General features: G+C 43.7%; 1 protein-coding gene across 1 annotated transcript in view; it reads right to left on the bottom strand.

Annotated features, from left to right (window-relative positions):
* The window catches only part of nt5dc1 (5'-nucleotidase domain containing 1), a 115,234-nt gene that overhangs the window by 9,210 nt on the left and 79,115 nt on the right, over positions 1–26,909 (bottom strand). The window contains exon 10 of the mRNA XM_032542462.1: positions 2,230–2,403. Coding sequence (XP_032398353.1) covers positions 2,230–2,403 — 174 coding nt within the window. The remainder of the gene's footprint in view (positions 1–2,229; positions 2,404–26,909) is intronic.

Raw genomic sequence — 26,909 nt, 5'->3', positions numbered from 1 at the left:
TGCACTCTTTGAGAGCCCTTATAGTTTCCTAATTAGTTACTTTTACTAATGTTCTTAAAGTATGCACTGGGGGCGGCCTCAGTTCACCCCATGAAGGCTGAGTCCTGCAGTGACCAGGGTTCGAATCCGACCTGTGGCCCTTTGCTGTGTGTCATCTCCCCATCTCTCTCCCCCCTTCATGTCTATCCACTGTTACTACAATAAAGGGAAAAGCCCCCAAAAATAATATATAAAAAGTATGCACTCTACAGCTATTACTGAATGCAGGACAATTCAAATATTGAAATAATGATACTCTGTTTTGGTACATAGAGATTTCAGTACAGAGGGTTTATGTAACTACATCTGGGGTAATCATTCTTTGCTCTTCTTTGCAACCACCTCTGTAATCAGGTCTGATACTGGTGCTGTGTTACTTGCCAGAACATGGGCTGACTCATCACTTTTTGACTGTCAGGGTCACAACATCCGGCTGATTAAAGTCCTCCTCTGCTCTGAGAGGCCGAGGGCAGCGCTGGCTGATAGCATATCCTCACTCACAGCGAGGGCGAGAGATCAACCAACAGGATAATTGAAAAACGTTTGATAAAGTTGCTAAAAGTTTTCCTTAGTGTACATCATTTGAAGTTTAAAAAAAACGCACAATATTGCGATATGTTTAAAATCATAGTTATACCGTATTGTGACATAAGTATGATGATCATTTTGTATTGTGGGGCCTCTAGTGTTTTCCACCTAGGATTGGGCATCGAGAACCAGTTTCAACTTGGAAACGTTTCAAAAATTACGTTTTCCAAAGGAATATTTGGTTTGGAATTCAATAATCGGTTCCAGATTTAAAGGTCCATTATGTAATATATTTACTGTAATTAATCCAAAAATGACCCCAATGTTTCATCAGATATTAAGGAAACATGCTAAGTTCAAATACTAACTTTTCTGACAACAATGCTAATGCTAGTAATTTCTCCTTTTGAGATTTCCATTCTGTGATGTAATGTCTGCTTGTGTTGTGGCCTGTGTGTTGTTAACTGCCAACAGCCAGGCCGGGTCGCCAGATCTACCTGTTAAAACGTAAAGCCAGCACGCTACAGCTGTTACGTTAGTACAGCCATAATATCAACAAACAAACAAACAGGAACAACAGAGATGAATTCTACCCGACCTAAAAAAAAAACTGGCATGTTTCTAAGAGACGTTACAAACCCTGGGTAAATATTGAGATGTATTTGAAAGATGGAGACAGCTTAGAGCAGGGGTCTTCAACAGGGGGTTCGCGACCCCTAGGGGGTCCGCGGAGGTACTGCATGGGGGTCGCAAAAGTTTTGGTTGATTAGACTTTTTTTTATATCCCCCCCCCTGCAATTTTTCCACTAATTGAAGTGTCTTTAAATACACATTAACATGAATTCAACACACTGTAGTAAACAGATAAATGGAGGCAGAAGATGTCTTTCAGTCATCAATGCACACATGGCACTATAGGACCAGTTTCATATAACACAATTTTATACAATATATATAATTAGGGGGTCCCCGCTCCATCTCGCCATCAGTTTGGGGGTCCTTGGCCTGGAAAACGTTGAAGACCCCTGGCTTAGAGCCCAAAAGGACGCCAAGTTGGCTTCAGGCTAATTCATCACGGCTACAAGGGACGGGTATTTTATGTCATTTTAACATTTGTGTTCTCACATTGAATCATACAGCTAGAGTACTCGAGTTGGTTACTCGCAAAAACAATTGAGACACAGCCAGTGAAGTGATCCCAACTGGTCCTGGCTAACGCCGCCATGCTAACGTTACCAGAGGACCAGGCCAGCGGACCACAGCTCTTTACAACGTGTAGCCTGTTCAGCGGCCGTAGTCAACAACAGTGAGTTATCTTAAGCCAAGGGGGGGGGGGGGCTGTAAATCTGAAAGAGAGGACCGTGAGTTAGCAGTGTGTTGAATGATTGTTGCCGTAATTTTAAGTTTGAATGAAGTGTGTTTTGGATGAGTTAAGGTGATTAATCTAGTCTTTAATAGGTGAAGGAGAAAAACTTGAAATCAGAAGGTGTACTCTGTGTTACGGTTGTATTTCTATGTTTAAGAAGGACGATATGTGTACATTTTTTTTCTCTTCTTGAAAGTTTGTGAGTTTGTTTGTTAGTCTAAAAAAGTTAACCTGTGGCCTCCAGCAGAGACGAGGTCTGGAAAGCTAAATGGAAAAAGCTGCTTTAGTGAACTCACCTCAAACTTTCCCTTCTTCTCCAGCGGCTCCACTTGGGCCTCATTGGACATGGCTGCATCGCTCTTGGGGACGCCCTCCCCCTCCATTTCCTCCACGATCATCACTGTCTCCCACTTCCCAAAGGTGCTGGCAGGGAACATGTCCGACCTCATGCTATCTCCAAAATACACAACCTGCAGGGAGGGGGGGAAACAAGAGGGGGACGGTGAAGGGTGAGGGTAAGAGCTGCAACATTTCCAATTTTACTGTGCAATTAATTGTCTCAGAAATAATTACAGTCAAATTTTAAAATATGTATTTATTTATTACTTTTTTAAACAAAGTAAAGTTTTGAATGAAATCTTTTTTAATATTTCGGGCATTTGACCCAGAAATTGTAATAACACAAACACAGTAAACCATGCCTCTTTATTATCATACTTTTTTTTTAACTCCCCCTCCCCCCTTTTTGTTGCTATGAACGTGTCAAGTGAGAACAACTTACATTTGAAATAATAAAAATATATAGCCCGACCAATCACTCATAACCATGGCTTTAATTTGACAAAGGCCAACCCACCAATTGTGGGTAAAAATTAGAGCTGGGCAATATATCAATATTATATCAATATCGTGATATGAGACTAGATATGTTGTCTTAGATTTTGGATATTATAATATCATAATATATTAAGTGTGGAGTGAAGTTACTATTCATGAGCTCGCCCAGTTGGGCCGGGTAAAGGATTCTGATAGCCAGGCTCTCATTGGCTAATAATTGGTTAACCAATCAGAGTCAAGCAGCTTAGCTGGTTGAATAATAATGAGAGCCGATCCAAAATGGAGCTGAGTCTTCCTGCAGGTTTTTTATACCACGCTAGAATGGCTTGAAACACGGTAACCAAGGTAACCAAATTATAGAGTCCATGGTAGAACTTCAGACATTACCACAAAGTCATGAAATACGTGTGGAGGGGCACCTTTAAAGCACCAATTGTCAATCCTACAATATCGTTGCAATATCGACATCAAGGGTTTGGTCAACAATATCGTGATTTTCTCCATATGGCCCAGCCCTACTAAAAATTAACTTTGGCGGGTAACATTTTAAAGTTACCAGGCCATTTGGCGGGACGAATGAAGCGATGCGTCTGTTTGAATCGGCCGGCTGCAGAAACAATGGGACAAGACAGTGTCATTGGTCTGTTTTCTGACAAGAAATCTGTGCCGTTTTGCGCGTCGTTGGCCAGGAAACAGTATTCTTTATCTGGCAACACTGCATGTACTTATCCTACTACTTATCCTACACTTCCCATGAACACTAAGTCGTGACGTGTCGGACAACCGTTGGCTACGTGCCCAGCATGCGTGGTATTGATTACGAGCTACGCTGAAATGCAGAAGACAAACGGAACAGAGCCAAACAAACCAGAGGAGCTGAAATGAAGACATAAAGTTGGTAGGAACAAAAAAAAAAAAACTAGTTTGTGTAAAATATGATTTGTTGGTAACTTTAAAAATCTACTAGCCGTGTTGGCTGGTGATCAAAAAAGTAAATTTAAAGCCCTGCTTATCTGCAGTATATATAATTTGTCATATCTAACCAAAATGAAGTCAGCCATACGCCTTAAGACTTAAGCCAATGTCACCAAATAATTGCTCTCAAAACAATTGACTTGAATTAGACAATTATGGCATAATTGATACAGGCCTACAGAGGGGACAACTTGTTTACTGGGGTGTTTACCCCCCCCCCCAGGCTGAACCAGACCAGACACGAGCAGTCTGCCAAACTCATCACAACCTCTTTGACCGTCACATCATCTCTGGTCCTTACATCTGGAAAGAAAAGCAAGCTGAGGCGGGCTTTACTGAGACACATGCGGACCAAATCTGAAGTGCAGGCGCACACCGCCCCAGAGCTTTAAATTCCATTTCAACAGCCGGTTATTTCTATTCTCTTTTAAATGGGAGAGGAAATGGAGTCAGCTGTGGAGAGCACTGAGAGATTAAAAAGACAAGACACAGAAGCCGGCTGACATTCTGAAGACAGGGAAAAGTCTTTATAGTGAGACGTGAAAGACCAGTCGACAGGAAGACTGAAGACGCAGTTTAGATTTGTTTGTGCAGAATGAAGTCCTACTTTATTTTACAGTACATTAAAAAACGGACTTTGTTTCTTTTTTAAAAGATTGTTTTTGGGCTTTTCCGCCTTTAATGGACAGGACAGCTAGGTGGGAAAGGGGAGAGAGAGGGGAGAGACATGCAGGAAATCGTCACAGGTCGGACTCGAAGCCTGGACCTCTGCGTAAGCATCGAAGTGTATGTGCGCCTGCTCTACCCACTGAACCACCCCGGCCACAACGTTTTTTCAAATAACTACAATCTTAACTGATAGAACCGTAATGATGTGTTTAAATTCAATATTGATAATAATTACTATTCAGGAACCAGAGGAGATTCCAGGATTTTTAAGTGGTGTGGGGACCAATAATCAGTTGGGGTTGGACAACAATGACGGCGTTGACATTTAATCTGAATAAATTGGGCATCTTCACTTTGTAAACCTATAACATGCACAAAAAAAGATATTTAACACAATAAAGGAAAGGGAAAAAACCAAAAATCATAATATGAGCACTTTAACTAAATCAAACCTTTCTACAGGACTCAGAAGGCCGTAAGGAGGATTTAAGGCATTCCAGTAGCTGTGTCTCCCCCCCCCCCCACACAGTGTGCTGCTGTGTCTGACGCCGGCCTTCAACATGTAAACAAACAGACAGTGCCGGGCCTGTGGGGAGGGGTCTGCAGGAGTCACATTACTGCCAGACTTTCCCAGAACACCCACAGCTGGTCTACGTACCCCCCAAAAAGCCCTACACTTCTCATAGCTCTGCAGTGCTGCTGCCAGAGTCATGGGATCACTATGATAAACATTTACAGAGGCCAAGGATTGCAGCACAGATGCTACATAACACAGAAGAGATTCATTGTGTGCAGACTTTTTTTTGGCAGTTTGCAGATTATCTGTATAACCGTTTTATTTGCCTGCAGACCGAAGTGTTCTACTTCGGCTCGGCTTCATCTCCGTGACTGTTCCTCTGCTTCACCCCCCCCCCCACCCCACCCCACCCCCCAACACTATCTGACTCTCTATTACTGGGTATAATGTTGATAACTTTCTAATTTATAAAATAATTGCTTAAAGCATTCAAACTAAGTTTTGTGTTGCAGTTTGTAACATTCCAAAATCCTAATTTCGACTGAAATAATTGAAATATATTTATTTTTAATGCATATGCATATCCAAATGTGGGTTATGGGTTTTATTAACTACTAATAATCAGCCTTGAAAAAACAGTATTGGTCGATCCCTAGAACAAATACAGTTCTTTTTGCCTGAACAAACAGGAGCTCTGCGTGAGGCAACGCACCATGATGTGGATCCCACTGCAGGCTGTTGACACTTCTCCTCCAAACACATCCCCACAGCGTGACACTGGTCATTGGCTGTAGCCGTTAGCTGTTATCTATTATCCTTTACCCAGAGCATGAGTCACTCTGCCACACTGCAACTCCTACTGGCACAGACTAAGTTTCATGTTATCTAAACTTTCCTGAGCAGCCCCACAGTGTCATGCATAGCCATTTACTGAATGGATTCAAAGCAATTCCGATGCGACTGACTTTGATTAAATTGAGAATTGACATTGGCTTTCCCAAATGTTTTAAAAAGAGCTCTGCTCAATACTAAACTGTATTACACACCATCATGACTCTCTAATCTAAGGGCATTTTCACACCGACAGCCTTTAGTTCGGTTGAATCGAACTAGAGTTGGTTTTTAGTTGGTTGGTGCGGTTCATTTGGGCAGATGAGAACGTGGCAATCACACTCAGGTGCGCACCAAAAGCGAATGAAACAAGCGTACCGAGATCTGCTCGAAGAGGCCGTCTCAGTACGATGCCAATCCAACTCTGGAGCAGTTCATTTGTGGTAAGAACTTGATCCGTAGTCGAACCGCACCAACTATACATACTCCTCCAGTCTGAGCTAATATCTCCTGTAGGCAGGTAGCTTACAGGGCTGCCAACTTTTCCAAAAACCTTGGAGTGAGATTTGGGGGGGCCAACCCATATTTTGCCGCGTACAAAGCAATTTCTTTGGGTCTTTCAGCATCATTATACTTCAGGGTTTAAATTGGGATTTGTTATATGTGGGGGGATGGTGCTCTCCTTAGGGGGGTCTGGGGGTATGCTCCCCCAGGAAAAAAAAATTGAAAAATAAACCATTAAATGGCACTTTCTGGAGAGTTTTTTTGCAAAAAAAATGGAGAAATCAAGTCTTACATGATATGTGCAAAACTGTATGGTTAGGAGCCTTTGCATTGTTGTAGTATCAACAGGTATTAGGGCATTCAGCATTTACATTATTAACTTCTTCTTATATAAGAACTGACCCAGACAATGTGCCAAACATATTGAACCACATGAAGAGACAGTAGCATATGTCAGCAACAGCTGAGAGATTTTGGTCTGTGGTGAACAGGTCCAGGGGTCCCTGGTGTAGGGACCAGGGACCCAAAGTTAAATTAATGTTGAGGGATCAATTTAGACCACTGAAATTCTAAAGAATGAGAACCACTGAGTTACATAAATTCTAATCCTTTAACCTTTGTGCCAATGTTCAGTAATGTTTGGCCCTCATCCTCTGTACCCCACTTAATGTTTTTACTTTTTTGTGAAAATAAAGACTATTTGTTCATTTTAAAAAACATCAAATTAATTATTTACAGTTACATTTAGAGATGCACAGAGGTTAGAGATGCACAATAGTGGCCCAACGTTGCAGTATTGTATTATATATATATATATATATATATATATATAAAATATAGTATAGCTCAGATGTGTCTCACCAGATTTCTGCTCCTATTTACAACTTTGTGCCCATTCAAAATATAACTCCTCCCATCTCTGTTGTACGTGATTTGGAGAGTTGTAATATAGTAGGCTATATATAGTATAATATAGTATATGGTGTAATATAGTCAGCTGTGCATGTCATTGCTCCGCTGATATGGTGGATCTCATTCAGACCGTCTGACAGACTCAGAGGCCCATTTGGGTCTCTGGTCTCTGACAGAGTTTAGAGGTGTCCGTACGCTGCTCTTTATGGAGGTCTACGCATGGATGCAACGCGTCACCGCCCCCAGCAGAGCGGGTCCACTACAATGAACTGAAGTTGCTACGATACCAGCCGCGCTGCTCACCTCTATTGTTACAGAGAGAGTGGACACGAAGCGACGGACGGGTCTGTGATTCTCAGGGCTCATACCTGAAGCCGGGGAAATGCACCTGGGATGGCTCGTGAAAAAAAGGTTCTCATTTTGCGACAATTTGAAAATTCCACAGACAGGGAGCGCTCTTGAACCCCCCCACAGTCTCTGAAAGCACAACTAGTCGATCACAAGTGGCTCAACAGGTAAAAACATAGATAAACTCATCTTTCAGAAATTTGACCGGCCGGGCTGACACTTCAGCGTGAGAAATCGGGGGTGTGGCGTGTGCGCGTGTGAAACCAGTCAAATGCGTGTGTCTCACGGCCAATGCGTGAGAGTTGGCAGCCCTGGCTTAGCAGTCTGAGCTAATGTCTCCTGTAGTCAGGACAAATAACCTAGCAGTCTGAGCTAATGTCTCCTGTAGTCAGGTAGCTTAGCAGTCTGAGCTAATGTCTCCTGTAGTCAGGTAGCTTAGCAGTCTGAGCTAATGTCTCCTGTAGTCAGGTAGCTTAGCAGTCTGAGCTAATGTCTCCTGTAGTCAGGTAGCTTAGCAGTCTGAGCTAATGTCTCCTGTAGTCAGGTAGCTTAGCAGTCTGAGCTAATGTCTCCTGCAGTCAGGTAGCTTAGCAGTCTGAGCTAATGTCTCCTGTAGTCAGGTAGCTTAGCAGTCTGAGCTAATGTCTCCTGTAGTCAGGTTATTTCATTAAAATTATCAGACACTGTTTCGCAAGAGACGTTACTATGTCTGCTCTGGTCCCCAAGACTTTGCTTTGCTCTGGTCCCAGAGACTTTGCTCTGCTCTGCCGGCGTCTGTCTCTAATTTTAGCTACTTGTTGTTGACTACAGAGATATGAGTGATGGACGGCGATCTTGACCACCATCTTGACCATTTCAGTGATAGAAACACTGGACGCTGACACAGTTTGCTGCTCTGCTGCATCGCAGACACTACAGGAGACATTAGCTCAGACTGCTAAGCTACCTGTCCTGACTACAGGAGACATTAGTTCAGACTGCTTAGCTACCTGTCCTAACTACAGGAGACATTAGCTCAGACTGCTAAGCTACCTGACTACAGGAGACATTAGCTCAGACTGCTAAGCTACCTGTCCTGACAACAGGAGACATTAGCTCAGACTGCTAAGCTACCTGTCCTGACTACAGGAGACATTAGCTCAGACTGCTAAGCTACCTGACTACAGGAGACATTAGCTCAGACTGCTAAGCTACCTGTCCTGACAACAGGAGACATTAGCTCAGACTGCTAAGCTACCTGTCCTGACTACAGGAGACATTAGCTCAGACTGCTAAGCTACCTGTCCTGACTACAGGAGACATTAGCTCAGACTGCTAAGCTACCTGTCCTGACTACAGGAGACATTAGCTCAGACTGGAGGAGTATGTGGTGAAAACGATCACGTTCTCACCACAAACCAACCGCTCCAGAGTTGCACTGGCAGCGTACCGAGACCTGTTTGAAGAGGTGGTCCCGGTACGCTTGTTTGATCCGCTTTTGGTGCGCACCAGTGTTCGATTGCCGCGTTCTCAACGCCCAAACAAACCACACCGCGGAGCAAACCAACTCTAGTTCGATTCAACCAAACTAAAGGCTGTCGGTGAGAAAACGCTCTAAAACACTGCACAGGAGTTTTTGAAACTATGCTGATTATCATGACAAAAATAATTGTATTCCATCACAATCACCAAATAAACAGCAGAAAAACAGTTAGACATGAGTCACACTGTGGTCCTGCATCAGCTCCCGTGTTGCCAATGCCGCTGTCTCACTGAATGAAGGAGAGGGTTGCGTGTTATTCCACGGTGCTTTCGGTCTGAACACAGTCGGAAGAGTTGAGTCATGATTTAGTTTAAAGGTCAATCATTTTTTTCAAAAAGTATATGCAGAGGAAATAAATTGAATACTGGAACGTAACTGTTTAAGTTTTGTATGATTCTTACACTGTTTAAAATATTTAAAATATAAAATGTTCTGTACAAACAGGTTTTAGATTGTTGGTTTTTATAATGTCATAGCTGCAGAGTGTGACTCTTAGCTTCATAGCTTGTTTATGGGAAATGTTTGTATGTTTGCGTATACAAGTATGTATATAGTATATGTATGAGGCCATGGATAAGTGTATTGCATTTTAATTAGATTTGAAATTGATTATTGTAATGGAACGTCTTTAATGTAATGGCATGTATTGTGTGTATTGTGTTGTTTGGACCCCAGGAAGAGTGGCTGACTGCTTCAGCTCATGGGGATGTTCTTAAAAAACAAAGGGTGTCAGGTACAGTAGGTTGCGCTCTGCCTTTTTTCTTTCTGGTCGAACTACGTCAAAATAGCACATACCGATCACTAAATTGGTCAAATTTAACACCTTAATGTTTCATTCACACACTAACTGTAGGGGTTCTCTAGATCTGCTAACCGGGGTAAGGTGTTTACATGACGTTAGAGTAATCAAAGTATTGCCGTAACCAGAATATAATAGTTGTTCAAACTGCATGCAAATGTACTGAGTGTGTCTGATGGATGCCATAGTGGTGATATAGTTCAAGGCTCTCTGCCCTGAGCGTGTTTCAGAGTCAAAAGTTATCGTCTTGCGATCAGAAACAGCTTATCAGCTCATCACTCAGAGGAGCAGTTAAAGCTAAAGCCAGGCCCAAGGTAAAATGAGCTGCAGGCATGCAGAGGGGCCTTAATGAGCCCATTGTGCTGCAGACTGTGGGGGCACGGCAGGAGGAGGGGGGCCAACAAGACAGCAGGGAAAAACCTTTTTATATACTTCTTTTTCATTGTGCAATGTTTCCACTGTATGGTACATGTCACATCTAGTCCCTGTGTCAAGTTTCTGTGTTTAGTTGGTTTGATGTTTTCTGTTGGTATTCCATTTCTTGATTTATTTTGGTAGTCTGGTATCACCTGTCACTTTATCTCGTCATCTCTTGTATTTAGTCTCTGTTTCCCTTGTCTGTTGTCGGATTGTCTCGTTATGTTTGCTGTACTCTGTTTAGTTTCGGAGTTACCTGTCATGATTCCCTGTTGTGGATTTTTGTCATTTTTGGATTATTGCTCCCGGTAAGTGTTACCTGTCTTTAATAAACCTCTGTTAACTTTAAGTCCAAGCCTTGCCTTCCTTTGCAACAGTCCCTGACAGTACAAGTCTATGTCCACAATGTTTCATTTCTGGGATTGCTCCGGTGCTGCTGGACATTCGGCAGGATGTCACTCCTTTCGGCAAGATGTCTGTCCCTGTCCTCTTTCTTCGTGTTGGCGTTCTAACCTCTGGTGGATCTGGAGGACTATGGTTACCTGGTCCTCAGATCTCTGCAGGGTAAATCCAGGCAGCTAGCTAGACTATCTGTCCAATCGGAGTATTCTGTTGCACGACTTAAATAACTTGTTGTGTACACATGCTCCACAAAAAACAAATTCCTTCTCGAGGCTATTCTGAGAAAAGATTCTGCCGACAGAATGAGATCATTGGATGTTTTCAGTGCAATTGGCACCAAGCAGAATTAGGCAGATCTACCTAGTTTTAAGAAAATTACCCAATAGTTATTTAAATGTTGTCATAACTATGACTCAATGAGAACGTGCAATCTCTTACGCTTAATTATTAGGAAAATCCTCAACCTTTTCAACAAAGCCTCACCTGCTTTTTCATTGGGTTTCTAAACTGAGATAGTCCTGAATCCAAGCTCCTCTGTAACTAATAAAAACAGCACAGACACCTCAGAATGGCCCGTACCCCGGTCTCCATGTGTCCCGTCAGGTTCAGCTCAGTGCTTAGAGGGGATTGTAATCTTCCCTGAATGTCTCTATTCAGCCCACCTGCACTAAGCTCGGTCAGGTGAAAGTGGAGAGAACTTAAAACACAGAGTGCTTCAGGTCACCCCGGAGGAGTGTTTAAAGCAGCTATAAGTGCAGGTTGACACTGAATTCCACAAGAGCCTTCTCCACGTGGCTGGGGAACAGAGAGGGCATTGAGAAGAGGGCTGGGGGGGTGGGATGTGGACGATGACGAGAACTGCTGGGTGAACCTCGGGTGGGCGATGCAGCTCTGCCTGTGCCTGATCTGTAGCGTCTTCGTGTTACTGCCTTTAAGCCTGACGTGGTTCGCGCTGGACCAAAGTGAAGCAACATTCATTGACATTTGCGCAAAATGGTGGTGCTAGAAGCTTGGCAGCATTCCCTGGGGGGGTGGTTGATAAGCTACAGCGGCTGTCAGGCCAATGGTAGCATTCCAGCCTCATTCTAGAATATTTAGTGAAGGAAAAGAAGGGGGGAACTGAATGTGCATTTTTCTAATGAGTGGTAGGAAATTAATACAGGCATATATGAACTACCACTTCATCATATCATGAATTAAAATATTCATCAGGAACAACTAAATGTTGGCAGGACTGGGGAGACAGTCCCACTCATCTTAGTTATATCCTCGGGTCCTGCTTAGACTTAGAGATACACAAAGAAATGGAGATATAATTCATTATCTTTTGCATTATTAGTACCCATTATTTTGTACTTTGGGGGAAAAATGTACTAAAGGGAAGAGTTACTGTCTAGAAAACTAAGAGTGACTGTTTGATTAATTACTAAGTAGTGGCAGCAACATGTACTGTGCGCACACGAAATGTATGGTCACATTTATGTAATTTTGTCTGTTTTATCTTAGGTTATTTTAAATGAAAGAGACCATTTGATATAGCCATATGTTAATCATTATTTCTGCTAAGAGTCAAGGCTCTTATAGAACAGCTTCTGGTGCTGCCAGCAGGGGGCAGTGTGGCGCTGTGCTTTGCTCTCACGGACCTCTTTGTGAGCGGACTCTCGTTGCTGTCATTCTGCTGAGCGACGCTGTACTGAAACAAGCACTCGTCCCTGCTAATATTTTCTCCTGTTACACAGGTTGTGAGCTCAAAACTTGTAACTTCTACAGATATGGTTAAACAGTTAAAATTGTACCTAGATCGTTTGGTGGAGGAACAATTACGTTTTATATGGTCTGTGTACAAGTAGCTAAAAAGTAGTAGGGCCTACTACGCGGCTGTCACAGATGGCGCCGACAGTGAACTTTCCGTGAGATCAAAGGAGTGAAAAAGACTTAAATATTCTAGTTTTGGCTCCAGGGCATTGCAGGTGGTTTTAATACATATTTGGTGAGGAAAAACAGCTTGTGTAAATGAATGTTGTTTTAATGTGATGTATATGTTTGACAAAAGTTAAACTTCATCGTCTTCAGCTCAAGCAATGGTACAGTAATGACAGCCGTAGTGGCAAGGTAAAAAGTGTGTTTCCTAATTTAACTAACGTTTTATGTTGATGTTAAAAAGGTGACAGCCTATAACTGCTGTCTGTCTAATGTACTTTCTGTAGTGGTAAATGCTAGCTCAGTTATGGACTGAATGAAGTTAACATGTATCAGGACATATTTGAATTGTACATTGTATGGTTATTTGAAAGCTAAGGAGGAGGCTAACTAGCTAAGGTATTTGTTTTGTTCTGAACTTTATGTTGATGCTGATGTATAAAGGACATCTGGAGAATATAAGTATTTTTGCATGTCGCAAATAAAAGAATTCTGCTGAGCGACGCTGTACTGAAAACAAGCACTCGTCTCCTGCTAATATTTCTCCTGTTACACAGGACTCATATCTGCCTACAGCGTCTCAATCTAGACCTGTAACGATTTGGGGGCTCGTCCGGATCTACAGCACCCATGGTGAGAATGTTGTGGATCCAGTATCTCGAACCTGCGGACCATCGTGTGGCCCATCAGAGCGGGGGCTGCTAGAACCAGGACATCTGACTGCTGCCAGAGCGAGGATTTCAAGGGCCGAGGACATCTGATGAACGTACACAATGGCAGACGAAAGGAGAAGCTGGTTGGATGGGAAGAAGGGACTGTTCCGCCTTCTGCTGAGGAGTGTTCCAAATTACAAAGCTCATCCCCAGACACCGGACCAAGACCCAGCTGTTAAACAAACATGACGAGAAGCCTGTATGGATATGTTGTTCATACGTAGAAAGTAACGTTTTACTGGAGTAGAGGATGAGGGCATGTCCAGATACTTTCCTAAAGATATGATGGTGAAATGATTAGCACCGTAAGCAGGTGAACCTTCCACGGTGGGTGGGGGCGATGTTACTGTGCTGGGCTGATGTTTTGCAATCTTTACCATCTGATGTTGGTCATACTAACACACATCCTACAGGTACACACACTGAAACTACAACAACAGCTGTAGCTCCTCAAACGGACGCACTTGAATCACAGCTAAGTAAATTGCTCTGTAGTTATGATGAGTGTGTCAGAAGCTTAAACCGGGTAGTGCCCCCTAACTCCACACACGGCCAACACTCAACCGACTGACAATGACAGTAACCAGTCAGTCAGTACACAGTCATGCAGTCACCTTATCAAACGCTGACCAACACTCCACTAGCACCACTGAAAGCGTGATTGCTCTCAAAGACCTTCCCCTCTTGCAGAGGAAAGAATTCAAGATCCATGGTGGACAAATTGGGGATAACACTCTGAGATAAGCTACAGTAGTATCAGTAAACAGATTGATCAAGGACTAAAGGAAAAGCACCACCAAAGATGAAATCACCAGAGCAGTGTTTCGTGTCATAAAGCCTGGCAACTTCAAGGAAATGCTCGCCAGCAAAGATGAAATGACAATAACGGAGCTAAAGAGCTTCCTACAATCACATAAGGGAAAAGAGCAGCACTGAACTGTTTCAAGAACTGATGAATGCCAAGCAACATGAGCATGAAACGCCACACCAGTTTCTTTACAGAATGATGGGGCTTAAAAAAAAGTTATATTCACATCAAGGCAGACAGATTCCGACATTAAGTATGAAGCACGAACAGCACAGAATGTATTCCTTCGCACAGTCTATCAGGGCTTGGTGAGAAAACATGATGACATCAGACGTGAGTTAAGACCCCTTCTCTCAGACCCCACAGTCACTGATGAGGCTCTTCTGAGGCAAGTTACAAAGACAACAAGTGAGGAGAGTGAGAGGAAACGACGCTTGGGACGCAGCAATCGCCCAAAATTCGCTCACGCTCAGAGTAGTGAAGTGGGCATCAGTGAGGTTAACAAAGGACAGTGTACCACTGATACCAGTGGCAAAGATGAGCTACTCCACCAGCTGAGCGCTCAAGTACAGGCCCTGACACAGGCAGTAAGCTCCCTACAGTCAAATGTTACAGCAACAGCAAAGCCGTCAACATCTGAGACTCAATCCCAGTGTACTTGCCAGTGTCTCAATAAACAGAACAGACAGTTAAGAAAAGAGAGACCACATGGCTGCCCTAACTGCATTGCCAGTAATCGGACTAACTGCAATCACTGCTTTACATGTGGGGAAGAGGGGCACCGTGCTGTGGGATGTTTGAAAAAAACCAAGCCGTTGGGAAACGCCCCCCGGTCATGGCAGAGGGACAACCAGTGACCGACTGTAGTATTCAGTCCCACCCAAATCCAAACAAACCAGTACCAGCACAGGTTAACCACAATCTCATCGACTCTCCTCCATCAACAGAGGCCATGTCTACGTCACAGCGAGTAGCTAAGCTAATTGGAAAAAAATGTTTATTGAAATGTAACCTGAGTGGTTATACTGTGACCGCCCTGCTAGATTCCGGCGCCCAGGTTAGCATCATCGACCGAACATGGAAACAAAAATACCTGCCTCAACAGGAAGTGCACCCACTGTGTGAGCTTATGGGAGATCAACGGCTGGATCTCACAGCAGCTAATGGAGAACCAATCCCATACGATGGATGGATGGAAGTCACCTTTAACTTACCTGGCAACGATGATCCAATCTTGCCATCAGAGTCCCTTCCTGGTCAGTTGTGTGAGCCTTGTGAGACCACTATTGGGCTTCAACGTGATCGAAGAGCTCATCCTAGGGCAGGAGAGTGAAATTGAAGCCATTGCCATTATTGTGAAATTGCTGAGGAGGCTATGCAAATGAAAATGACAAAGCTGAGGCAATTGTGAACTTTGTACAGACCCAGGAACCAGTCCATGACAATGGGCTGTGAGAGTTGTCGGCATGAGGTCGTTATCCACCCAGGTCAAGTTGTCCACGTCAAATGTACAGGTGCTAGCGTGATTTCACTGATTCTGTGGCGTTGTTCGAGGTCAACCATCCAGACCTGAGGCTGGACCAGCTAGATATTGGTGATGGTCTGGTTGAAGTTCATCACACCCAGCAGCCTTATGTTGAAATCCCAGTGTGCAACTACACCCAACACAACATTACCTTGGGCAATTTCACAGTGTTAGGCAGTATCCAGCCAATCGACAAGATAGTGGAAACAGACAATTAGACTGCATTGAGTTCAAAATGTCAACTCACTTGTGCTATTGGGGGGCACAAAGGTCAAACAGAGCAACGGTCCCAGCTGTGGCATCCCCCGTTGATGTAAGCCAATTGAACGTGAACAGCAAGCAGTAGGGAAGGAAATGCTCTATGAGGATCAAATGCATTTGCTGGGATGAGAACGACATAGGGTGTGTTCCAAGCCTCCAAATGAGCATAGCTCTGAAAGACGACATCCCAGTGCAGCGGTCCTATGCGGCGTCCCCAAGCCTCTCTACAAAGAGTCAAGGAGTACATACAGGACTTACTAGCAAAGAATGGGATAGTAAAATCTAAGTCCCCTTTACTCTGCTCCAGTGGTTTGTGTCCGCAAAAGGACGGAAGCTTGAGGCTGTGCATTGATTATAGGCTCCTGAATCAAAGACAGTCCCAGACAGGCACCCCTGCCACGTATTCAAGATCTAATGACACGCTCGGGGGATACAGCTGGTTCTCAATTCTGGATCAAGGGAAAGCGTACCATCAAGGCTTCATTGCAGAGGGATCCCGTCATTTGACAGCATTCATCACTCCATGGGGTTTGTATGAGTGGGGTGTGCATCCCTTTGGGCTTCGACGCCCCAGCCGCATTTCAGAGGAGCATGGAGGAAATGCTCAACTCCCTGCGAGATGAATGCTGCATTCCGTATCTAGAACGACGTCCTCTGCTATGCTAAGACATTTGAAGATCATGTTGAGGTACTGAGACGCGTCCTGAGGGCCCTTCAAAAGCACGGAGTAAAGCAGGCCAACTAAGTGTGAGCTTTTCAAGAAAGAAGTGCGTTACGTGGGAAGGCTGGTCCTGCTGATGGAGTGCGGATTGACCCCAAGGATCTGGAGGCCATTCAGGCGTTGGAGGTAAAACCCCTAGCACTGTTGGAGAAGTTCGTAACTAGTGGGATTCCTCAGCTATTATCGGGCGTATGTACAGGACTTCTCTAAAATCTCCAAGCCTATGTATGAGCTCTTGCAAGCCAACACCACAGCCATGTGATGCCTCAGCTCAAGCAAAAAGAAGGGAAAAGGGTACAGCTGTCATCCAGGACCCCGATACAGTGGATGGAGGAGCACCAAAGAGCCCTAGACCATCTTGTAATATCCTGTCCAACCCACCCGTGCTAGGTTATCCTGACTTCGACCTCCCTTTTATACTACACACAGATGCATCAGAACAAGGGCTTGGTGCTGTGCTATACCAACGTCAGGGAGTGAAGCTCAGAGTAATAGCCTATGGATCCAGAAATGACACCCGCAGAGCGAAATTACAACCTTCACTCAGGCAAACTCGAATTCCTGGCGTTAAAGTGGGCGATAAGTGAGAAATTTCGAGATTACCTTTTCTACGCACCCACTTTGTTGTGTACACTGACAACAATCCGTTAACTTATGTGATGAGCACTGCCAAGCTCAATGCTGTCGGCCACCGATGGGTGGTGAGCTTGCCGATTTTCGGTTTGAGGTGAAGTACAGACCGGGGAGAAGTAAATGTGGATGCTGACACACTCTCCGATTGCCATTAGACATTGACAGCTATGTAGAGTCATGCACAGACAGCTGCCCAGAGACACCATTCTGGCAACATGGGACGGCAGTAGAGCAGCTAAACAAGGAGATGTGCTTACGTTGCCGCCCTGAACATGTCAAAAGAGAGTTTGCCCTTACAGTCACCGGAGTTACTCCAACATAAGCTCTGATGAGCTCATCAAATCCCAGCGAGAGGATCCGACCATCACTAAGTCATCAGACTAAAAGAGACTAGCAACACTCTGACCAGTGACATGAGAAGGGGAGTTAATGGTCCTACAAGGAAACTTCTGCATGAATGGGGGAAACTTCACCTCAAAGATGGGCTGCTGTACAGAAAAAACCAGCCACAGGAGTCAACTAGTCTTGCCGCCCAGTACCGACCCTTGGTCCTGAAGTACTCTCCATGATGATTGGGTCATATGGGTACCGAAAGAGTCCTCGGCCTCACTAGAGACGATTCTATTGGCCATACATGAAACAGGATGTTGAGGCTTATGTGACAAGAAAGTGTCCCTGCATCAAGCAGAAGAAACCTGTCTTACCCATCAGGGCGCCAATGGGGAGCATTACCACCAGCTCACCACTTGAGCTGGTGTCTATTGACTACCTACACTTGGAATCTAGCAAAGGGGGCTTTGAGTACATTCTGGTAGTTGTAGACCACTTTACCAGGTTTGCACAAGCTTATGCTACCAAAAACAAGTCCGGAAAGACAGCTGCAGAAAAACTCTTTGATGATTTCATTCCACGATTCGGTTACCCATGGAAACTACATCATGACCAAGGGAGAGAATTTGAGAATGAACTTTTCCAAACCCTGCAACAGCTCAGTGGAGTGGGTCACTCAAGGACCACCCCCTATCATCCTCAGGGAAATCCGGCAGAGAGATTTAACCGTACTTTGCTTCAACTGCTCAGAACCCTGGAGGAGAAGGAAAAGGAGAGATGGAGAGAACATCTGCCACAAGTCGTCCATGCCTATAACTGTACCAGGCATGAGGCGATTGGGTTTTCCCTTTCTACCTAATGTACGGCCGACACCACGTCTGCCTTGGATATGATATTTGGATTGGCTGCTGATGAGAAGCAACCTCCAAGAGGCTATGCGGAGAAATGGGCCTCTAGAATGAAGGAAGCTTACAAACTCGCCTCTGAGAATAGCCAACAGTCAGTTCTCGGGGAAAGAAATACTATGATCGACACCTGAAGGGCGTTGTCCTTGCACCAGGGGACAGGGTGTTGGTGCGTAACTTGAGTGAAAGAGGAGGTCCCGGTAAGCTAAGATCGTACTGGGAAGGCATGATTCATGTTGTGAAGGAGAGGATTGCTGAGGGCCTGTCTACAAAGTGGACACCGGAAACAGGGGGAGACAAGGTACGAACACTACATCGTAACCTGCTTCACTTGGTCAATGACTTACCTGTAGATTTACCCGCAGTCACAGAAATCTACAACTAGAGAAAAGAGAGACTCAACAAGACACTATCCACTCTGTCAGAGAACCACAATGTCGACAGAGAACCAGAAACAGGCAGTCAAATGCAAAGGAACAGAGAGAATGGATCTCAAGCAGTGGCTCTTCTGAGGATGAGGATGATGTACCACAATACTGGCTAAGAATACCTGTAAGAAAAGGAACTGAGAGTACACAAGAGCAGCCTGTATGTGAGCCTCAAAGAAACCCTAATCATGCAACAGCCACTGAGAGATCTGGAGAAACCGACCACTCAGACCTGAAGAGACACCAGAAGGGGTGGAGCGTCTTGTAGAGAGCGAAGGAACTAGACACAGTAAACCTGGAGAAGAATGGACTGAAGTGGAGCCTTCCTCTTAACCATGCAGAATGTGAGCAGGAAGATGGGATGCGCAAGAGGATAGACCAGTATCCCCCCAGATAATAAATGAGCGGCCCTATGATGAGCAAGCTATCATCCACAAACAAGGAGGTCCACTCGTGAAGAAAACCTACCCAGATGTTCACATATGAATCGTTAGGGCAACCTTCCTCCCAACCCAGATCAGTGTGCAACACAGTGGGGGCTGTTAGACCACCTTCAATGCCAATCTGGGAAATGCGACATACCCTATAAACTACCACACCCCGTTCAGCATAGTGCCATTCCCCCCACCATATCAAATCCTATCTTACACTCCAAGCCGTGCCATACACTGCACCACCACAAGTTGTATACTGATTGGCACACATAGGCATACACATACTTCACCACCCAATACTTACCTGGAACTTACCTTTGGGTATTGAAAGTTTCATTGAATGTAAAGTTTTGAGGTTAAGAGTTTAGAAATGTCTGGAGCCATTTTTTATTTTTTTTGTCCGGGAGCGTGTGACGCACACGAAATGTATGGTCACATTTTATGTATTTTGTCTGTTTTATCTTAGTTATTATTTAAATGAAAGAGAACCATTGATATAAGCCATAATGTTTAATCATTTATTCTGCTAAGAGTACAAGGCTCTTTATAGAACAGCATTCTGGTGCTGCCAGCAGGGGGCAGTGTGGCGCTGTGCTTTGCTCTCACGGACACTCTTTGTGAGCGGACTCTCGTTGCTTCGTCATTCTGCTGAGCGACGCTGTACTGAAAACAAGCACTCGTCTCCTGCTAATATTTTCTCCTGTTACACAGGTTTGTGAGCTTCAAACTGTACTTCTACAGATATGGTTAAACAGTTAAAATTGTAACCTTAGATCGGTTTGTTGGAGGGAACAAATTACGTTTTATATGGTCTGTGTTAGGGCTGCACAATTAATCGAATTTTAATCAAATTTGCGTGATCGAGCGATTATTTTTTATAAAGCATCATTTCATTTGACGCGCTCGGGTTTTTGCAAGCCGACTCCCGCTCCATAAAGCCGTCTGCTCATGAGCCAGTCAGAGTAGTTCACTGCACCCGTGCAGCTAAGTTTCAGATGTAGACAGTCACAGAGGACAGAGTAGCGTGAGGAAAACTCAACCAATAGCAGTCGGTAATACGTCGGTCTCAAGGTTTACCAGTTTACCAGTAAACGCAACACTTTGTCCCATTTGTTGTTTTTCAGACAACAGCAGTGACCAGTGCTAGTCGGTGCTAGTAGCGTCTGTTAGCTGTTAGCTCTTCTAGGACGCACCGGGGGCTAATGTCCTCGCATCCGCTGCAATGCTGTTTATGGATATGGTTTAATTTTGCGTTACATGACCCATTTTGTCTGTAAAGCCGTGCCTGTGTTGGATCTTTCTACGCTCTACTCGTGCCTACTCTCTCTCCTCTTACTCTCCGCCCCGCCACACAGCGGCCGCCGGTCCACACTTCTGATATTTGTCTACAGTTTTAATTTTTCATTATATTGTTAAGTATGAGGGGCAAACCTGTATTTGTACCAGTGTTTCCGCGGTAACTCTGTTATCGCGGCCGCTACGGCGAAGAACACAGAAGAAGTTATTGAATGCAGCTAACTTCAGTTGGTAGAGTAACGCGTGGGAGACGGAACTGCTGGACCTGGACCAGAGATGTGACCCATGGCCAGAATATCATAGTTCATAAAAATGCAGAGCAGTGAGATACAGACCGTTTAATACACACGACGTGTGTATCCGCCGTTCGACCCGTGCTGGCCCCGTTCATAATGAGTCAGCCGTCTCTCTGTGAGTAGCGTCCATCACACTCCCTCTCGCAGTTATAATAGCCTATGTGACAATACAATTGTTTTGGTTAAAATCAACAAATAATCGTGAGAATAATCGCGATCAAAATTTTGATCAAAATAATCGCGATTATCATTTTTGGGCCCTAATCGTGCAGCCCTAGTCTGTGTACAGTAGCTAAAAAGTAGTATGGGCCTTACTATCGCGGCTGTCACAAGATGGCGCCGACAGTGAACTTTCCGTTGAGATCAAAGGAGTGAAATAAGATTTAAATATTTCTTAGTTTTTGGCTCCAGGGCATTGCAGGTTGGTTTTGAATACATATTTGTGGTGAGAAAACACGCTGTGTAAATGAATGTTGTTGTAATGTGATGTATATGTTTGACAAAAGTTAAAACTTCATCAGTCTTCAGCTCAATCAATGGTACAGTAATGACAGCCGTTAGTGGCAAGGTAAAAAGTTGTGTTTCCTAATTTAAAATAACGTTTTATTAGTTGATGTTAAAAAAAGGTGAACAGCCTATAAATGCTGTCTGTCTAATGGTACTTTCTGTTAGTGGTAAATGCTAGCTCAGTTATAGACTGAATGAAGTTAAATGTATCAGGACATATTGAATGGTAAATTGTAATGGTTTAATTTGAAAGCTAAGGAGGAGGCTACTAGCTAAGGTATTTTGTTTTGTTCTGAACTTTATGTTGATGCTGATGTATAAAGGAAATCTGGAGAATTATAAGTATTTTTGCATGTCTGCAAATAAAAGAATTCTGCTGAGCGACGCTGTACTGAAAACAAGCACTCGTCTTTAGACAGCTGGGGACTTATTTTGATACACTGAGCTCCTCCTCTCTATCTTTCTATCTTTTCATTTATGTGCATCCATGTCCCGAAATGCGTGTTACTAACCTATTTCTGGGGAGTCATTCCCCGAGTCCTTATGTTCTTTTTTTCCCCAGCATGTTCCCTTGGATCAGAGGGCTCCGAAATCAGGGTAGCAGCAATCGCCATGGTCCCGCTACAAGTTCTGTGATGCCATGTTCAACTGCTACACTGCGGTGCCCTGCTACGTCCTGCAACGTCCTGCTCTCCTGCTACGTCCTGCTGTGCCTTGTAATGCCGCACAGGTCTCTATGCCATGAACTACTCAAAGAACTTTACAAAACTACTAATTTTTTCTATTTTATTGCACTCTCATTATAACCCCAACGGCCGTCAGACACCGCCTACAAGAGCCTGGGTCTGACCGAGGTTTCTGCCTAAAAGGAAGTTTTCCTCGCCACTGGCGCACTGTTGCTTGTCCGGAGGAAACTAATTAGAACTGTTGGGTCCTTGTAAATTCTGGAGTGTGGTCTATCTGTAAAGTGGCTTGAGAAACTCTTGTAGAATTGATACTATAAATAAAATTGAATTGAATTGAATTGAAGTTACTGCTAATATTTCTCTCCTGTTACACAGGACATCATATCTGCCTACAGCGTCTCAATCTGAGACCTGTAACATAACGTTAGCCTAAAGCTAATGTTATCTGTCCAAAACTCATTAAATCACCTCAGTAGTGCATTCACTTTTGTCAAACTGGTCTTCTAACCAGTGGCGGATGCAGAACGTGACAGATGGGTGGGCTTGGATTAAGTTGAGGTGGGCCTGAATCTAGGGTGTTACGAATTCAAAGCAGTTGTCCCGAATCAAGATCAAGATCAAGATCAACTTTATTGTCCCCAAATGGAAATTTGTCTTGGGCATCAGTACTACATAAGGCTGCTGGAAACATCATAAAACACATAGACTTTACACACACATACAACATACAATCCACCGTACATTGCATACATTGCACAAGTATCGATAACCCTCCCCTGTCAATTGATCACCAAGTCCATAAAACCTGAATAATAAAAAAGCTGAATCCAGGAAATATGAGGCTTTCTTTAAAAAAAAAAAGCTGTTTTAGTTGTGAGAAACTTTCAATCTGCTAGGCCCCAGTGTGCTGGGACCTGTGGTGTAGTCTAATGTATTCTACTGGGTATACTGTACTGTATATGTATGGGCCAGGATGGGGGGGCCAAACTCAAAATATGTCAAAATAATAATTAGTATGTTGTTACATATCGTTGCACATTTTTAAGTGGGTATATTGAAGGAGGACAGGGCGGGCGGCGAGCCAGCGACCTTGGGCAGGCACCTGCCAGCTGTCACATCAGACTGTGGAGCTTCTGAACTCCGACATAGTCGGAACAAATTTGGTATTAGCCATCCATTTTCGTAAAAAGGCCCATATTTGAGCTCTACGCAGTTGATTTCTTGATTAAAAAAGTCTCAGAAGTGAATTTAGCGATGAAACAGCAGCCAAACAATTTAAAAAGTTTCCAGTTGTCGGCCACAACAGCAACCCATGGTTGTTGTGATTGTTGCAGCGCTTTGCACACCAACACACTTAACTTTGAATTTCGGATTGGGCAGGCCAAATAGTTTCACTTTACTTAAGGTCAAAGAAAAAAAATCATGACACAATTACTGTATAATGGTCTCATGACAGCCAGTGTAAAAACCAACTACTTTAATGTAATGTTATCGTTTCCGTTTTAGTCTGCGTCAGCTAATAGTGGGTGTAGATAGCCTGATGGGAGGGGCGGGCTGACCAATGACGTGAGGGGGAGGCTAACGATTGATCTGAGAGGAGTTTCAGATTGAGATTGTTTCGGGAGGGAGACAATCACGGAGGCTGCAGGCAGCAAACCACGGAGAAACACTATTGAAATAAAAAATACACCTTTTTAAAAACTTGAGCTAACCCACCAAGGAGCGGGTCTGGCAGAGACGTCGGTGAGAGATGCTGGGGCTACTCGGAGCAAACGAGCAGGCTGTCCCACCCGATGTCCGATGCTAGCAGCACCGGCTCAAAGAATGCAAAATGAATCAGCTGCTGGGTGAGTCAGTTTAACACAGCACATATTAGACTTTCATCCTGGGGCCCATTTCAGGAACTCTGAGTCTAACCCTGAACTCGGACTTGATTTATCCTGAGATGGGAAACTGAGTTTCCGGGTCCAGAACAGCTGATTTCTTTTTTTTTTAACCTTTATTTAACCAGGAAAGTCCCGTTGAGGTTAAAAACCTCTTTTTCAAGGGAGTCCTGGCCAAGAGGCAGGCAAAAACACAATCAGTTACATTTATAAAAGTTATACAACACAGATAGTTAAAAACACTTACAATGTAAACAGGTCATTTCAGGTTCTCTCAATCTGGATTTAAAAGCAGTTAAATAAATTCAGATAATTTCAAGTCTTTTTGCAAAGAGTTCCATGCAGAAGGAGCGGAGTAGACAAAAGCCCTTTTCCCCAGATTTGTACGGGCAAATGGAACAAAGAGCAGCAAGTGATCATCTGATCGCAATGAATAGGAACCAACACTTCTCCGTGTGATTAAACTACTGATGTAGGATGGCAACAGACCTAGCATGGCCTTATAGATAAAAATATGCCAACGCCCTGATCTCCTGTCTGACAGCGATGCCCATCCCACTCTGGTATACAATTCACAACAATGGGTTAGATTTTTACAATTTGTAATAAATCTCAGAGACGCATGGTACACAGTGTCAATCTTATGCAGACATTGTGCTGAGGCGGTCCCAGACACCATATCAACATAATCCAAGACAGATAAAAATGTTGCAGTGACTAGATGCTTTTTTGCTTTAAAAGAAAAACAAAAATTTATTTTGAAAGAAAAAGGACAATTTTAGTAAGTTTCTTCACGAGGTTGTCTATGTGAGGCTTAAATTTGAGTTGGTTCAATCAACTCAGAGTTGGTTCACTCAGAGTTAAGCACGTGCACCACCACAATAAAAAGGCAGCATGAATGGAGCCATGATACTACTACTACGATTCACCATGGCAACAACCGCAAGCCGATGGAACTACTCTTGTGCACATAGCGAGTGAACACGTATTTTGATAAAAAAGCAACACAGCGTTCACAACGTTTGGAAACTGTTACACCACTGTGTAGTGAATTTTTCATACACATTAACATACAGTACATTACTCTGGACTACTACACCGTTTGATAGAGCTTACCTACAGATTAGGGACAGCAACCTTCCTCTCCCTGCAATAAGCCAGAAGCCAAAAAGCTTTCACTACACTGTCAAATGTGCACTTTTTGTTGCTGGCTCACATTCAGACTGCTGAGGGCCAGATGACTCAGCAATTTGTAAAGTCTACTCACTATGTGTCAGTCTGTGTCTGAATAGCTGATTTAATGTGTCCATAAGCACACTCCAACACATGCTTAGGAACGGTTGGTGTGGCAGTAAAGTGTTGAATCTTCTTTCAAGCACTTGTTCTACTGACAGGCATGCACATGAACACCTGTAAGCCTGAAAACATGTTAGTAAAGAAGCTCTTCTGGTCGCTCTTCCTGCTCTGCTCTACAAGGCTTCTTCGTGTCTTTTGATCCTGGTCAAAAACCCGGTCCGTGTGGCAGTTCACATGCATGATTCTCTTACTGTATAATCAAAACTGGATTGTTCCTGAAAGGGTTTTCTTGTTGGGAAAATGTCTGATAAATTCAGTTTTTTGCCCATTTATCATTTCTATAACATAACATGACTGTGCCTTGACTTTTGTAGTAAGGTCCTGAGGTCCATCACAACTGTGTCCACATTCCAAAGCAAACTCAAAACCTTTTTATTTTCTCAGGCATTTGTTTAATGACAGTGTGTGTGTGTGTTGAAGTAAATAGAGATTGTACACTTTTGTAGGATGCAGTTCTGAGCATCATGTCTAACCTATTAACCCCACTCAAGCCTAACTAACAAATGTATAATTTCATCCTCTACACCAGCCAGGCGTATGAGCGGCTGAGGCGTGTGTGTGCGTGTGCGTGTGTGTGTGTGTGCAGTGTGGTGTGTGTGTGTGCGTGGGGATGAATTTTGAATGGTCATACCTGTATGTCTCTTTTGTTTTTGTTGATTGTAATGTTGTGTATTGCTATTTCTGGTCATGCTTTGTTTTAATGTGTGTGCTATTTTTAATGTAAAGCACTTTGGGTCTGCATGTAATGAAAGGTGATATACAAATTAACATTGACATTTAATGTAAATTTAAAAAAGCTTTTTATAAGGCTCCATTTTCTACCGTACCTGAGGTAAAACAGAGCCATCTGATCAGTCTGAACTGTCCCTGACAATGGGCTGCATTGTACTGGATATGAGAAGTATGAGGGCAGTTGGCTGCCCTGTGTGGCCTGTTTCATCAGTGGACTCCCAACATGCTGGCACACAGCGGCCCTGTCGACAGTCATGCCCGGGGCCACGCTCCTCCTCTCCATCACACCAGTGTGAATCTCCCTGAGCTGATTTATCGTCAAGCCCTCATCTCTTTCAGCCTCTGCCAAAAACCAAAAGTTGGAGTCAACCTGAAAGCGCGCCAGCCAGAGGCCTGACTGCTGACTCCTGTTACTGTACAAACAGCAGTGGTTTGCAACCTTTTTGGTCTGAGCCCCCCCCCCCCACCCTCACCCCCGCTCTGTCAGATGTACCCCCTTATCAATTCCCAATGTACATTTTAAGTGTATAACTAGTCATTATATAAAAGTGGATTTTTGTTAATTATCCTATTTCATTCAATTTCAATTGAGCCATCAATATTAGGGTTGGTTTGGTGAGCAATCCAAACTACTTTTACTTTTAGCTAACTATTTCAACTTTATACTCTAAATACTGTTAGGTTTAAAAAAATAACCCAACCGCAACCCAAAAGCTGATCATCTATGGGACACAACACACGATGGGTCGGAGTGACCCAGTTAAAAAAGCTTTAAGCTTTTTAAACGTATATGTTTTTAACCTTTGGTT

The sequence above is a fragment of the Etheostoma spectabile genome, chromosome 18, assembly GCF_008692095.1.
Source record: "Etheostoma spectabile isolate EspeVRDwgs_2016 chromosome 18, UIUC_Espe_1.0, whole genome shotgun sequence".
Classification (NCBI taxonomy): Eukaryota; Metazoa; Chordata; class Actinopteri; order Perciformes; family Percidae; genus Etheostoma; species Etheostoma spectabile.
Note: the sequence above shows the minus strand (reverse complement) of the source record. Positions and strands in the feature narration are given on the sequence as shown.